Genomic DNA, 16,012 nt, shown 5'->3' with positions numbered 1-16,012 from the left:
AATTCTGTACAATACTGACTTAACTGAGACACATCACTCCTCTTAGACCTCAGTGTCTCACCTATAAAACATGGCGAGGCATAGAGCTATCTTGGAACATGCCAGAAATGCAATCTTAGAAATAAAATGCTGCTTGATATAATACAACTGTTAAAATAACGCTAAACAGATTTAGGAAAGGAAAAAATAGTCTTGTTTCCTGAGTCCCTCAAAGACACTTATAATCAAATATGAAACTATTCAGGGGAAAGGCACACTTAGTCTGGATCCCAAACACAGGGCTCAGACAGTAGCGGTCCCTGAAACAACACACCAGGAAGCTACCCAAGTCTCAGCATTGTCACATGGTGATACAGGAGCCTGTTGGCTTTCTCTGAACAACCCCAAACACCTTGATCAACCCTGATACTTTGCATATTTGTCAATAAATTAATTATTCATATCACAGCAAATTAGTAACAGCCAATAGAGCAAAAAGATAGTTATAGGTTGCCATCTGATTTCCTGAGCTGTGTGTATGTATATGTACATCTATGTACATATTATTATTCTGAGTTCCATCATTTTAAATTGAAAAACTTTTCTTTAAACATTTTTTTGTGTGTAAGCATGTGTGCACATGTGCACTCATGCACGTCTTGGTGCATTTTGGTGGTGGTCAGAGGACAATATATAGGAGTTGGTTTTGTTCTTCTACTGTGTGGGTTCCAGGGATTGAACTGGAGTCATCGGTCTCAGCAGCAAGTGCTTTTGCCCCTGAGCCATCTTGCTGGCTCTTGAGCTCTGTGGTTAGGGATGGCACTGTGTTAGAGGGAGTTTTGAATTGTCCACTTTTAAAAACTGGACATTTCACAGGCAAGCAGATGGGTGCCATTAGAGGTTGCTGAGTTCTTTAGACAGAACCATGTTCTCATGCACAATCCTTAGCATTTTCAGTGAATTTTGAGCCTTTTGAGCCATTCTAGCTTCTAACTCCTACTGCAGATAATACCAAAGAATGGGGAAGGAGACCTTGTGGTCTAGATTAGGGTTAAAAAATTTAGTCCTTAGAACCTAAAGAAAGTGAATGGAAATAAAGCTAATTCAATATGGCAGAGATAATATGTTTCATTTTAATAAAGATATCCTTCCTCAGTTTCACAAAGTAACACTTGTTGATTCTGAAATGCATTCTAGTTGCAGGGCTTTCATTTTGACAATTGTATTTTTTTTTAAGACTTATTTTTAACTATGTGTGCCTCTGTGTAGGTTAACATGCATAAGGGTGCAGGAGCTTGCAGAGGCCAGAAGAGGGCACTGGATCAACTAGAACTGGAGTTACAGACAGCCGTGAGCTGCCTGACAGGGGTGCTGGGAACTGAACTTGGGTGCTCTGCAAGAGCAGTACCCACTCTAATTGCAGAGCCATCTCTCCAGCCCCAGCAATTGTATTGTTGCTCTGGTAACTATGGACACTCTTCTACTAAAGGAAAGACACTTACCTTTTCATGGTAATGGCAGCAACAGCTAACCTCCCACCAAACATTACAAGAAGCAGAACCCCATGCAAACAGCCATAGCAAGCAGAAGCATTTGAAAGTTTCAAGGGATTTGCTTACTGTTACCACTCCCTACAAACATGGGACTAAGTGCAAGCAAAGTACACAGAGCTTTAGAAGGAGGGGGCAGTGCCAAGACGGTGTCATTGTCTCACAGCACATTCTCCGGTCCTGTCTCCAGTAACTGAGGAAAAGGCTCTTAGTCAGGCCAGCTGTGTCCAGTGAGTGGGGAACACTGAGGAAGGGGTGGGGGCAAATGGTAGCATACACTGACTTCAGGGGGCTAGTGCTGTTTTACTGATCACACCAGTTTGCTTCTGGAAGCTTCCATAGGCACCTGAAGGATCTTTCCTGGTCACTGTGTGTCTTATTTCAAGAATTAAAACCTTCCTTTGTGAGGCAATAGCAACTCCTACAACCGGCTGGCAGCCCTGACTTTCCATAAACAGATGAGCTCGAATGCACATTTCTGCCATCATCTAACAATGCAGGCCCGAGCCAAGTGCCATAAGACTCTCTTCTCCCCAAGAAGAATTACCCCGTGCCCCAGGAAACAATAAAAGCAATATCAAGTGGATTTGAGTATTTTATTTATAAATGTACATTTACTATAAAAGCTGTTGCATTTTAGACAACTTTTCACTTTTAATTTTTTAAACTATTTCTCAGAGGCATTTTAGAATAAATATTGTAAATGACAGTTAGTGTAATTGATACAGAATGTCGCCCGCCCAGATCAGGAACATTTCTTGGATGAACTCATATTGAAAGTTGGAGCATTTCAGCTCACTGAATCTTACACCATGTACAGGTAACTAGAATATGTGTTGTGTTAATGACACTACACAGAAGGACAAATGTCATGAAAGTTTGCTAGTAAGAAACAGAGCCACCCATTTTTGTCCCTGGGAAGGAAGCATTTGGAGTCTGAGGGGGAGAATCAGCTACAGTCCCCCAGGAACAATAAATCACTCACTTGCCTTGTCTGGTTTTTAAACAAACACATTTACATTATAGCTCCACACAACAGTGTTGTTGTTGTTTTTTTTTCCCTGGGATCTCAAAGATTATTTAAAGAGAAATAGATCATAGTCTTTTATGCTGCACTGGAAAACAACGAGATCTAGACTGCCGAAGCTGCCATGTAACTGGCTCTAAATGAAATATAAATCAAATAGAAATAGAAACAGTTGGCAATTAGAATTTAGAAAATGTTGGAGATTATTCCAGGCTGGTGACTAGTGTTCATTATGGGAAAGCAAGCTCCACACTTGGGAATGGGGCTTATTCCTCTTGACTCCAGTCTCGTTTCACTACATGTACAATGAGTCTCTCTAAGAAATATGTATAAATGGCTTTGTGAAACTGGAAGAATGTGCAATACTCATATGCTCCTGACATAATTGGATGGCCTCGCACATGTAAAAAGTATTCTATAAAAGTCACTTATGAATGACCATAATGTACATGTTTTGTGCATCGTCTCTTGTATTCTGTTAATATCATGCAAAGTGTAAACATCCACATTATTAAAATAGTTAATAAAACATGCAGGTGCTTCATCAAAATATTGGACTTGATCTGTACATTTTCAAAAGTTTTTTTAAATTTTTTCTTTTTTGTCTTTTAAAATCTTTATTTATTTATTTTCTTGTAGAGCAGCAAACACCTCTGAGAGAAATCATGAGAACTGGGAAATTACTTCATTTCCCTTCGGTGTTCTGAATCTGCCATTCATCACTATGTGCAACAGCTTTGCATTTTCTAAGGCACAATTTTTAATGAAATGATGTGTGAATTTCAATCCAATAACAGCTCGTCCAAATGACAGAGTGGTCAATATGCCTCCAGTGGCCAGGAGATGCCTGCACCTATAAGGAACCCACATGCAAAGAACCGTCTAGCATGGAAATAAATAATTGCTAGCCATACTCCATAAGACACAGAAAAAATTATTGCTTACATAACAGAAAAACATCTACTTGCTCTCTCTCTATGCTACATTAGCCTACTAGGAGTGTATCCATAGTCTACATTCACCTAACATCATCTTTACTTAGTTGCCATCCTTTTAAGGCAGAATAAATAAGTCCCCCTTTCCCCAGTCTTAAGGAAAACTGCCTGGAGAGCTGAGTCATGCTGGTTTAGCCGCTTCATTCCTGTTGTGTCCAGCTGAAACTTATCACATGGGGCAGAGAATAGACCAGATCTCCGCAGGCATCCCTTTCTAAACTCCATGGGGTCAGGTTCAGAATTCTTGAGAGTGAAGACAGCGATGTGGGGGGAGAGTGAAGGTGCACACAGGTCCATGGGGTGGGCAGGGCAGATCTGCCTTGTGTTGCTGCCACTTACAGACCATGCCACTGGGTTCTGTTAGGATGGACTTAATTCTTCTCTTTGGATACCTGGGCTTCAGCCCCCAAGGAAAACTTGCAGGCAAAGATGAGATGTGCTCATCCTAAAGACAGACTGTTCAAGACGTCTAATGCCCACATCCTCACATCAAGCCCCTCAACACCCCTAACCTAGCACCTGGGGAAATCGGGTGGTCCAAGCTTCAAGGCTACCACGAACACACCATCCGGATAGACGACACTTTCTCATTGATTTTATGGTAAGTCTAAAGACAATGGCTGTTCAATTTCTTTCCTGCTTCTTCCTACCCTCGCACAATGTCACAGAGTGGAAGTCTAGCGATGTTGCAAGGGCTCTCTTCATTTGATGGACCAGCCTGTATTAATGACATGACTTCCAGGGTACACAAAATCTAATAACTAATAGTGTGATAATTTATTGGTAGGATTTCTGCCCCCCAAAGGTAAGTAACACAAATGTTTGCAGGAGTACAGTATATATTATCAGACTAGCATCTTTGTATTAAAAAACAAGTTATAGTTTAGATTTGGGGCTCTCTGGGGTGTCTAGCTTTTCTGAAATGCATTCACCTTATGCTCCTGTCTTAAGTTGGCATGTCTTGAACTTCCTGCAGCTCAATTCTGTAAACATAATGTGTTTAATTTCTAGAGATACTAACACACAACAGGTTTATTGCACCCTTTTGCTATTTCCCAAAGAATTGAATAATACCTTTTCAATCATAAGCCCCTCTGCCCATGCTAAAACTATTTTTTGTTAACTGTTCAGGATCATTACAATGCAATATTCTTTTGTATATACTGTGCAAATGCAGAAAAAAAAATCAGCCCCTACCAGAAAAAGCACAAACATTGTGCTACAATACAAAAGAGCAGATACCACCTTGTAGAAGAGTCTTCCAGAAACTAGATGAATGCTGGGAAGCCCCTGAACTTGGGGTTTAATTAAGCAGTTGCCAAGGGACACCCTTAATAAAGAAATGCTCAGTGGTCCAGAAACTCCCAACCACATCACAGTGTTGTAGGTTGGCCAGCACCTGTGGTGAGAAAAACAGAAACTTGGGTTAGTTAATGTGTCTCATCTGTCATGTTTCAAAATTCTCAAGTTAGCGATTCCCCTTGCCAATGTCTCTTCCCCACAGGAAGGGGAGTTGTGGCCCACCTTATGGCCTTCAGGATCACACCTGGGCATGGGATGTAGCATCACATCGGCTGTGTTAGAACACAGAGCTGTGAGCCCCTCAGACCCACACAGCCATGCGTGCAGGTGGTGTCTATGCCCGATGTAAGGACTATATTTTCCCCTAAACCAAATGACCTCCCATTAAGCTTTCTTATTTGTCCTTTGGGACACATAAGCAAGAAGATTGTTTTCTCCTGAGGTCTTAGGTCAAACAATCAGTTCACTGAAATTGGGGAAATCTAAATGATCTAAAGAAACAGATAGCTAGATTTAGCAGGTAAAACACAGAACACCTAATAAATTTGACTTCCAGATAGACACGTATTTTAAACATGTACGTATATCCCCTGTGACAGTTGGGACACACTTGTGCTAGGTCTGGAGCATGCAATGTTTGGAACACAGATACATTGAAAATAAAGATTATATATCTGAAATGCAATGTGAAAAGCTATTGTTTTAGCTGGGTGTTCTGGTACATGCCTGGAATCTCAGCACATGGGAGGTGGAAACAGGAAAATCAGAGTCTAGGCCTGGTTTTGGCTACATAGTGACTTTGAGGTCAATCTGTGCTCTGGTGTGAGTCTGACTATCTCAACCAGAGTCACTCCCACCATCACAACCACCATACAGAATTCGGGACAGGGGAGTAATTTGAGCACTGGGAAGGCAGAGACTGGTAGATTTCTGGGGTTTGCTGGCCAGGCAGCCTAGCTAACTCGAGTTTCAGGCACAGATAGACAGATGGGCAGACAGACACACAGACACACAGACACACAAACACAGGACAGCATCTAAAGAATGACAACTAAGGTCACCATTCCTGGCTTCCCATACATTTGAATTTGCAAACATACATACCAAAAATAAACAAACAAACAAAAATAAACAAACAACCCCCCCAAAAAAACAACAAAAATTCATGGCTTTATGTGAAATTCAAATTTCAAACACTTCATTGAGTGCCTTGTATTGTTTCCCCAATCTAGGAAGGGTTAAATTTCCAGTTCTTGGTGAAGCTTTCACAAGGTTTCTTTTCCAGTTTAGGCACTACGGTCATGATGAGGCGAACACACTGGAAAAGGCCCGGGGGAGTTTGTGCTAAGTGCATTTATTTCACCAGAGTGACTGATGGAACAGAATGCCATGTACAAAGGCGGCCATCCAATGCCCAAGCACAAATGGCACTAGTTAAACATGCGATGGCTTGACTCATGACGGGTAATTTGCTTTGCACTTCCATTGCCATTTACATATGAACTTAAAAACTCCTTACGTGGCTTTTAGGAACTGCATTTGAATATGCTTTATGCCATTTTTCCTCCAACAGAAAAAAAGTTCATTTAAATGTGACTGTAGTTACTTGAGGAAAACAGGATTAAATATTCAGGTTTGTTATTCTACAGAATGAAGTGATTGTTTTTGCTTCTCTGGAATGCCTCTGATGTAAACCAAACTTTCCATCAATCCATTTCCCTTCTTCTCAATTCAAAGCAGTATTTTTTTAAAAAAGAAGAAAAACCACTGTCACCCACCTTTCCCTCACCACTTCAATCTGAGGATACAGTCAACCTGTCAAGTATATTTATAGTTCTTCAGCTAAATAATTCCTACCTTATCACATCATTCCTGAGTACATTTGTTTCGTAAGATAGCCGGGGTGGGGGTGGGGGGGAGATACTCTCATATACTCTGGTCATTCCTCTTAACATGTGTTTACTTAATTAAAATTAACCTGAAATGATTCAAACATTTGCTTGAAAAAAAAAAAAACAATCATGGGAAAGAGATAAGAAAGTTTTGGGGAGAAAAAAGAAAGAAACTGGAATGTGTGCGGCTATTATTAGCCAACCTTAAAACATATTATGAAGCTATAGTGGTTAAAACCACTCAGTAGTGGAAAGTAAGTACATTAAGAATCTAATTATACATCCAGAAGCAGACTCCAACACACAGTAACCCATGAGAAAGCTAGCATTGCATAGACAAAGGCGATCATTAAGTAACATTTGCACCATTGGCTAACTTGCCTGATCTCTGTCTAATTTTTATCTCCAAATAAACTCCTGAGAACCACACGTTTACACACTGAAAGTGTGTAAACACTTTTGGATAACTTTCAGCTCATTTTGTTTATACCTTTGGAATAGAAAGTGTTGCTTTCCCTGAGTAGGGCATAAGGCCTAGAAATTTGAAAGGCAAATAATTTATATATTTATTTAAAGTAAAGGTTGGTTGCATGAAAATAAATCACAAAGTGAAAAGAAAAAAAAAAAACCAAAAACCAGTAAGTGCATCATGAAGCCAACACAACACCAGGCAAATGCCGAACTTGCAGAGCACTTCAGCAGATCGGGTCCCAACAAGAACGACAAAGGTCAGAGAGCCAAGTCACAGAAAAGCAAACACAAATGGAGAAAAAAAAAAAAAAAACACAGGGGAAGAGGTTTGAACTCAGAATTAAAAATACACGTCTTGGGGTTGGAGAGAGGCCTCAGTTGTTAAGTATGTAAGTATGAACACCTGAGTGTGAACCCCCAGTACCCACATAGAAGCAACCAGACATGGTGGTGCATGTCTGTAATCCAGCACTGGGGTGTGGGTCTGGATGGGTGGATCTGTAGAGTTCCATGGCCGGCTAGGCTAGCTGAAGCACTGAACTTGTGGTTCAATAAGAGACCCTGTCTCAAAATATATGGTGAGAAGTGACTGCGGAAGACACGTGCTGTTGACCTCCACTCGCACATACATTGCACACACATTTACACCATAGCCACCCTCTACATATCTAAGCCATGCACGTTTCTCCCTGCCTAGCAGAGTGGGTTCTCACACGCTAATCAAACACTCTGTCCTGAGCTGCACCGACAGCCCAGGGGTAAAAATCTGCAGAGCTGCTATCAGCAGAGAAGAAGGGGGGAGGCTCCCCATGAGCTCTGCAGGGAGGACTCATTTGTTTTTAGACAATAATCAGGCAAGATGTCTGAAACTGTAAGACGATCATGCCTTTTAATACAATGTTGCTTCTGCTCGGTTTCTACCCATTGGAGATGACTTCACATCTTCATCCAGATATATGCAAGGATGTCCACACAAGTATTCGGCAAATGCTATTCAAAAACTGGAAACAACTCGAGTAGCCACCCAGAAGAAAGGACATGGAAATGCTGACAAGGCATTAAGTTGAACACGGCTATAACAAAAACTCCGTACAGAGCCCAGTCACTCTGGAGTGAAGCCTGACACACACGCAGCTAGATGCAGCCCGTGTGCAAGTGTGTGCACAATACACAAACACCCATTTCAACTCTGCCCTGAAGAAACCACAGGAAAGGGGGTAGCCTCAGGGAGACTTTGATTCCAGTTTAGTATGCTTCTGTAGACTTCACAATTTCTAACCTTACAGAATTATAGTATTTGTTTACTTGTTTATTCTTTTGAATGTCTACAGAGGCACAGGTGCAGACACAGTGAGCAGAGAAACAATCTGCACCCTGCTTTCTTCTCAGTATTTAATCTTCTAAAAACACAATATTCTGCTCTGAGAAAAGATAATGGCTCTCTGTCCTCCCCCCTCCCCCCATGAAAATGATGAGCATACAGGATCTACATATATGAAAGTGGCAGGAAGAAACCCAGCATTTGGTACAACAGATATGGGCTAATAAAAGGAAAAAAAAATCTATCATAAGCAACAACAAAAATCTCATGTGTAGTCTCCCTTCAAATAGCTTTCTTATTGCAGAAATTGCTCCAGGAATTCTTTGGCTCTTCTCTTTAGTCAGAATTAAAAACAGTTTTTGCCCTTTATATTTGCATGTGTAACAGAAGTTTCTAGCCTACAGCCAGAAACCCAATTCCAAAGGAAATGACAACAAATCCCCCTCTCCCCCCCCCCCGCCCGGAAAAGCCTGGATGAAAACGGGTCACTGCCACCCAGAGGCAGGTTCAGGCTTGTTGGCATCTTTTGAGCATGCTCAGTTACAAAAGAAATTCAGATCCACAGTGCTACCTCCACAGTCCCTTATTCCAACAGCGCCCCCTTCTGGACTATGATTCCTATCCAGCTGCTTGCTGAGGCAGAGAAGCGTGACTTACACAGAAATCACTTTGAAACCTAGGGAGAAAGGGCATTTGTCTTCCCAAAGCACAAAAACAAAACACAAAGCCTAGTTTAAAAAAGTACAGTTGTGTGCTTGCACACCGTTAATTCCAGCACTCGGGAGGCAGAGGCAAGCATATCTCTGTGAGTTCAAGGCCAGCCTGGTCTACAGAGAGAGAGAGTTCCAGGACATCCAGGGCTGTTACACAGAGAAACCCTGTCTTGTGCACGTGTGGGGGGGGTACAACTGTTAGTCATTACATGTGTATGGATACATTTGTATTTGTAGGCATGCACATTCATGAGGTATACTAAATACTGCTTATACATTTCACATACAATACTATTTGACAATGTCACGTGTAATCCATGACGTCATAATTCCCTCTATTCACCAATAGCTCCACCGGAACTGTGTGGATTTCAAGGTTTATTGTAGATCCAGACAACCTACTTTTGACATTGTCTCATCTCACTTTACTAACAGGCATACAATCCTCTGTATTCCCTAATGCACTAAATCTGTAGGTATGAATGAAAACAATTTAATTTTGCTTTTTTATTCTTATCCTCAAAATCTAGCAGCCAGTAATATAATTCTTCACTTACTCTGACAAATAATATTTCTGAATTTCAGGTGCCATTTCTTCAATGTGACTGGTGAATTTGCATTAAAAGATCTCCTGCTGTTCAGGTCCAGCAAGCCTCCAGTTTCAAACTGTCTGAACCGTTAGACAGCAGCGCCCTCTGGTGGCTCAACCCAGAAAGTCCCCACAGCCAGCCAGTTTTAAGTTCTTGTTGTGTGCAAATGAATGGAAGTGGGTGGGGTCAGAGAGGCAGGAGCCATCATTTTGTGTTTCAGTGGACTTTCAAGTTTATTTCTGAACAGAACCATATTCTATAATGAGACTCTCGAAGGGCTCTGCCACTGCAGAGTGGGCACTTACGTATCAAACCCTGGACAGCCACTCTGGCATTCCACCTCTTCCAGTATCTGCTGGCCTCTGCAGACAGGCTTGACCAAGGGACAGTGCTGCAGACCCTAAGCCTTCCTCTGCCTCAACAAGGCCCCTGCAGTGAGCTCAGGCAGGTGTCTCAAACCTTGCCTATTGTTTTACCTGGCCACATGCTCGCAATCCTGGGTAAGAACCACTTGCCCACTAGAGCAGGAACTTCCTGCAAGGAGCAACTGCTTACTGGCTTTTCATTTCTTTGGCTCCATCCTAAGGATCCCCTTTCCAGGGATGGCAATGCCAACCGGAGGCAGAAAATACCTGAATCCATGCACCAAATCCCACAGAAGAAGTGTGATGGGGGACTTGGGTGGGGGTAAGACACATTGTCTCCATACTCACTTCTGGATCGCATGTAGCACTCAGTACAGTTTAGCAGACCGTTGCGAATCCTAACATCCGTCCCACTCACTGTATCTCCAAGCTGTCCTTTACAAATGCCACACTACAAGAGAGAAGGGACAGAAGTTATAGGACAATCAGGGACTTATGTCTGGAACATGCTGGTGACTGTGGTGGTCTGAATGAGAATGGCCCCATAGACTCATTTGTTTGCATGTTTAGTCCCCAGGTGGTGAACTGTTTGGGAAGGATTAGGAGGTGAGGCCTTGTTGGAGGAAGTGTGTCACTGGAGGTAGGCTTTGAGGCTTCAAAAGCCCATACCTGGCCCAGTGTCTGACTCTGCCTGCTCCCTGTGGTTCAAGACTTTTAGCTACTGCTCCAGCTCCATGCCTGTCTGCTTCCAGCAATGATGGTTATGGACTCTCTTATCCTCTGGAACCATGAGCCCCAAATGAAAGGCTTTCTTTTGTAATAGTTGCCTTGGTCATGGTGTCTCTTCATAGCAATAGAACAGTAGCTAAGACACTGCTTATCTTAGGCACACAGGGATATTTCCATGATCTCCATGTCCACTGAGCATCTATTATGAGTTAGATATGTCATCATAAGCTAATTTATGGCAAAAAGTAATACATTTTGACCATTTTACCTCAACTTCTGTATTTTACAAAGAAGGACACAGGCTGAGAGACACTAACTGTTGGGCTGGTAAGCTGGTAAGTGACATTGCAGTGACTTGAGAGCCTGCTCAACTGTTAAAATGCACAACTTCTCAATCCAGATAGAAGGACCATTTCTGACATATTACACCCTACTGGTTTTAAACAAACATGTAACCAATGCTATTCCTTGATGCCTGACTACTAATAATCTAGGCTTTCCAGCACATTCTACCAGAGAATTACTAAAGGAACACATTCTGTTGTGTATTTCCACATTAGAGGTAACAAATTCCTGGGTATGGAACCCCCATTAGCTGAGGTGTTTGAGAGCAGTAGTGAAGTGTAGGCGGCACTTGCAACAGAGAAAGTGGCACTGGGGGACCATCCAGGTGCCAGCCCCTTGCAGAGGGTTCAGTACAGCCTCTGGTTCATGCTCTAAGACTAGCTGGGTCACATGGATACAGTCAGCAAATGATGGAAACTGCATTTCACTGCCTTTTGTGATTTGTGAACTTCATTGACTGTTTCTTATACCAAGGATAAAGTGAGTTATTTTAATCCCATACAAGTTGATGATATAGCCAAGGATTCTACCAATGAAAAAAAGGATGAAATCCAAATAGAGAAAGAAAATGTATTAGCATCATGCAGAGAAAACAACGACTCAAATTCAGCGGTAGAAGGCTTGGCTTTAAAATCAATTATATTCATTTGAAAGGTGTGAGTAGAAAGAGAGGCTGGGATATGCTGATATAGTACAATTTATTCATCTGACAGCAAACCAAGTATAACGGCCCCCCACTCTGTGTTGCAGGAGATCTGGTATTAGAAGCTAGGCTCCTCACGTGCAATGCACTAGTCCATCTAAAATATTTATTGACACCTACTCCTTTAGACACAAAGGGAAACAGTGGCGACTGAGGAAGACAGAGTCATTACTCTTACTCACTCTTTATTACAGAAGCTGATGACTGACACAGCATACTAATTAAGTAATCGGACTAAGAATGGCTACCACCTAAGATTCTTCAGCAATGGCCACTGACTGGCTGGCTGTGGTGGTGCATGCTAGTAACCTCAGCACTAGGGAGGCTGAGGCAGAGGTCTGTGAGTGGTTTGAGGCCAGCCTGAGGCCAGCCTTGGCTACACAGTGAGACATTGTTTCAAACACAACACACAACACACCAAGGAACAACAACAGATCAATAGACTTAATACAGGGCTTCTCGGAGGCAGCCACCATCTGAGGCCACAGGCATGCTCTCTCTGAAAACTGAATCTTACAGCTAGCCACTGTCACTTACTGGGCAGAAAGAATTCCATTAGGGCAACACCTAAAACTCTGTCACACAAGAGTTAAAGAACAGCAAAGATATTTCAAATAAATACTTAAGACCCAAAGACTCAGAAGCCTGGCTGTCCCCCAGGGTCTCGTTCCCGACTTTCCTTTGGAGTGTCTGCTGTTAGTAACAAAAGTATGGGAAGACAAATGGCACAGACCTATTTTTCTTCTAGAAGGATTTTTCTTCCAAGAGGGATTCAGGTTTGGAGAGCTGTATCCTTAGCGCTGAACCTGACCCACACATCTGTCTACACCTGGACCTGACACACACACATTTATCCATATCTGGACCTGACCCACACATCTGTCTACACCTGTACCTGACACACACATCTGTCCATACCTGGACCTGACTCACACATCTGTCCATACCTGGACCTGACACACATCTGTCCATACCTGGACCTGACCCACATATCTGTCTACACCTGGACCTGACACACACACATCTGTCCATATCTGAACCTGACCCACACATCTGTCTACACCTGGACCTGACACACACATCTGTCTACATCTGGACCTGACCCACACATCTGTCTCTACCATGAGGGGAGAGGTTACAAGGTTACAGGAGGGATTTCTTTCTTTTTAAACTTTATTTATTATGTATTCAACATTATGCTTCCACATATATCTGCACACCAGAAGAAGGCACCAGATCTCATAACGGATGGTTGTGAGCTACCATGTGGTTTCTGGGAATTGAACTCAGGACCTAGGAAGAGCAGTCAGTGCTCTTAACCTCTGAGCCATATCTCCAGCCCCCAGGAGGGATTTCTCAGCACAGGACATGACCTACACTCTGACATCAGCTCAGAGAGGCGAGTGCTGTGTACATACCCTGAAACACTGGATGTGAAAGTAGAGATTCAGGGTCTCGATGATCATTGCAGCTCCTTTACCCAAAGCGAGCCCGCAGGAGGAGCACAGCTTCTTCCCGCTAATAGACCTGGGTCAAAAACAAACAAACAATAAACAACAACCAAAAACCATAGTCAGAAAGAACCTTGGCTCACTCAACAGGCAACCTCATGAAAAGATGGAGATATGGATTTTTTAAAAAATGCTTAAATCATGAATAGAATGAGGATCACAAAGTGACAATTAATTTGGAATTAAGCAGAGCCATATACTGCCAACAAGGTGATGGGCCACCACGTGGTGCTGAATCCGATGTGGCTGAGCACCTTGGAGTGATTTACTATACGTATCATGTGTACATACAGATCCTAAAAAGACACTCAGATTTAGCTTTATTACGGTTCCAATGTGGCTCCAGCAGCGTCCATTGCATTTCCCTTACAAAGAGTTCATTGTAATGGAGGAGGGAAGGTGCCTTGTGGAGGCCCAGAGATAGGGTTCCTGCTCCTCCCTGAGTCCAGGGTGTGCCATCAAGGGCTCTCCTTGGGTCTCCCTTCTACCTGCAAAGGGAGAGGGTTGGCCAGTCTATCTCTACTGTGTCTTCCAGAACAAACACAGTCTACAGGAATGGCACTTGCTTTCTATATTGTAAACCCCTGGGACTGAACCCACCTCCTTCCTCCACCTATAGCCCTGGACACTGTCCACCCACAAGACTGGAGCTAAACTCAGCAGGTCACATCAGGTGAGAGGGCAGGGTCAACTGCCCACCTGCCACCACAGGCCTGTCGTCTTATGGGCAGCCTTCCCATGATTCACAAGCATGCATTGTCATCTGAAAGCCACAGTGGGGAAGAGGGACAGAGGAAACAGAAGAGCAGACATCGAGAGGTCTCATCAAAGAGCCAGCCTCATCAAACTCCTTTGATTAAGATTTCCCTTTAACTAGCCATGAAAAATCCTCTGAAATCAATGAAAACCCCCGGGGCCCTTAGTTATTTGTGCCTGTGACAGACAGACACCCAGGTACTTTTAAAGATATCATGGGGACCGCCTAATGTCCAGAGCCACCATTAGAAATCTAGGGAGGGATCAAAGAGGATGATGTTCTGTGTCCCAGACTCTCCATTTCTCTGGAGGAGCCCATTGTCCTCCAAGGGCTGATCATCTTGGAGGCAGAGGCACTGCTGTAGGAGCCCAGCAACTGTCTGGTGGGCTTTATTATTAGATTGCATGTTCCACACAATGTCATTAAAACCTAATGGCCATGGCCAGCACCACACATCTGACTTTCTCTACCCCGTGCTGATGAATCTGCAGGCAGATGGAGATGTTTTCCTGACTCCTCCCGCCTCTGTATGTGGGGAAGGGATATGGATAACAAGTCTCTCAGCATCACTTGGCAAGCACTAATCTGGCCAGAATTATGACCACAAACAGCCTCTGGAAGGCTCGCTGACCTCTTATACCTGTTTGGTGACTGGCCAGGAGGGGTAGGAGAACAGGGGGACAGGGGCCCAGCCCGGAAGTTCTCTCGAGGGCTTTTCCTGTAAAGGATCCCACAGTTACAAAAAGTTAACAGAAGCCTTGATAAAAAGACATTTTAGCTTAAAATGAAAACAGAAGGACCACAAAGGAGTCTCCTACTGGCATCTTCACGTATTTGTTTTGAGATAAGGTCACACTATGGCACCCAGGCTGGCCTGAAGCTTAGTCCTCCTCCTGGCTCAGCCTCTCAAGTGTAGTGGTTAGGAACATGTACTACCATGCTTGGTTTTTGTTTATTTTTGTCTTTTTGGAAAAAATTAGTAATCATGTTTAGAAGGAATGCACACATATGTAAAATGAAAACCACACTGACATGGCTGCTTAGAAAGGAGAATACTGGTAAATTCTTCTTCACTTTTAATTACTGGGCTGTTATCTACACTGTTGAGCAAACTGTTGTTGCATGCTAGTTTGGTGTGAAAACTACTGGCTTAGTGGGACTGACAGATGACTATAAACACAGGAAGAAATTCTTAAGGGCAGCCCAGAAGTTTGGGGGAGATTTTTAAAAATTGCTTTATGGCAAAGACTCTGCAAAGGAAAAATATTATGCAGCTAGGGTCACATGGCCACTCAAGCAAACAGGGAAGGCCCCAAGTTAATGTTGCCACCATGTCACGCGGGTGCAGGGGTTGCTAAGGAGCCCTGAGTGGACTAGGGAAGGAAAACAAGAACACAGAGGCAGACAAAGTCCCTCTTGTCTCCTGGCTGCTTGACTGTGAGATCCCTTGAGGCCCTGCTCACCCTGGCCTCCCCAACTCCGATGGCACCTGTCTCCTCCAAAAGGCACATTTTCAAAGTGTAAGCACCATGGCTTGAAAGAAAAAAAAGGCTGAAAATCACCACAGTGACCATAGCAAGTCATTGCATCTAGGTGATCTGAACTCCTGCTGATCTTAGTGGTTCCATATCGTGTTGAGAAGGAAGAGAAGCTAATGGGGTATGCTTATGGCCTACACTGCAGTGTTGGTTAGTTGCTAGGTGTGGGAATCTAGAGCAGGGTACCAGTCTCATTCCCCCTGATAATGAGGAAATGAAGGCAG

General features: G+C 43.1%; 1 protein-coding gene across 8 annotated transcripts in view; it reads right to left on the bottom strand.

Moving 5' to 3' along the window:
* Positions 1–4,924: 4,924 nt before the first annotated feature.
* The window catches only part of Limch1 (LIM and calponin homology domains 1), a 314,380-nt gene continuing 303,292 nt past the window's right edge, over positions 4,925–16,012 (bottom strand). For 5 of the 8 annotated variants that reach the window (XM_035452755.1, XM_035452759.1, XM_035452760.1 and 2 more), the window contains 3 exons: positions 13,401–13,509; positions 10,554–10,656; positions 4,925–4,950 (listed from right to left, as the gene is read on the bottom strand). In XM_035452755.1, coding sequence (XP_035308646.1) covers positions 4,925–4,950; positions 10,554–10,656; positions 13,401–13,509 — 238 coding nt within the window. Of the gene's footprint in view, positions 4,951–10,553; positions 10,657–13,400; positions 13,510–14,881; positions 14,969–16,012 lie in introns of all 8 variants that reach the window. The other 3 variants (XM_035452757.1, XM_035452758.1, XM_035452756.1) reach the window with 2 other exon arrangements.

The sequence above is a fragment of the Cricetulus griseus genome, assembly GCF_003668045.3.
Source record: "Cricetulus griseus strain 17A/GY chromosome 1 unlocalized genomic scaffold, alternate assembly CriGri-PICRH-1.0 chr1_1, whole genome shotgun sequence".
Lineage (NCBI taxonomy): Eukaryota > Metazoa > Chordata > Mammalia > Rodentia > Cricetidae > Cricetulus > Cricetulus griseus.
The sequence above is the reverse complement of the archived record's forward strand: the minus strand, read 5'-3'. Positions and strand labels throughout refer to the sequence as shown.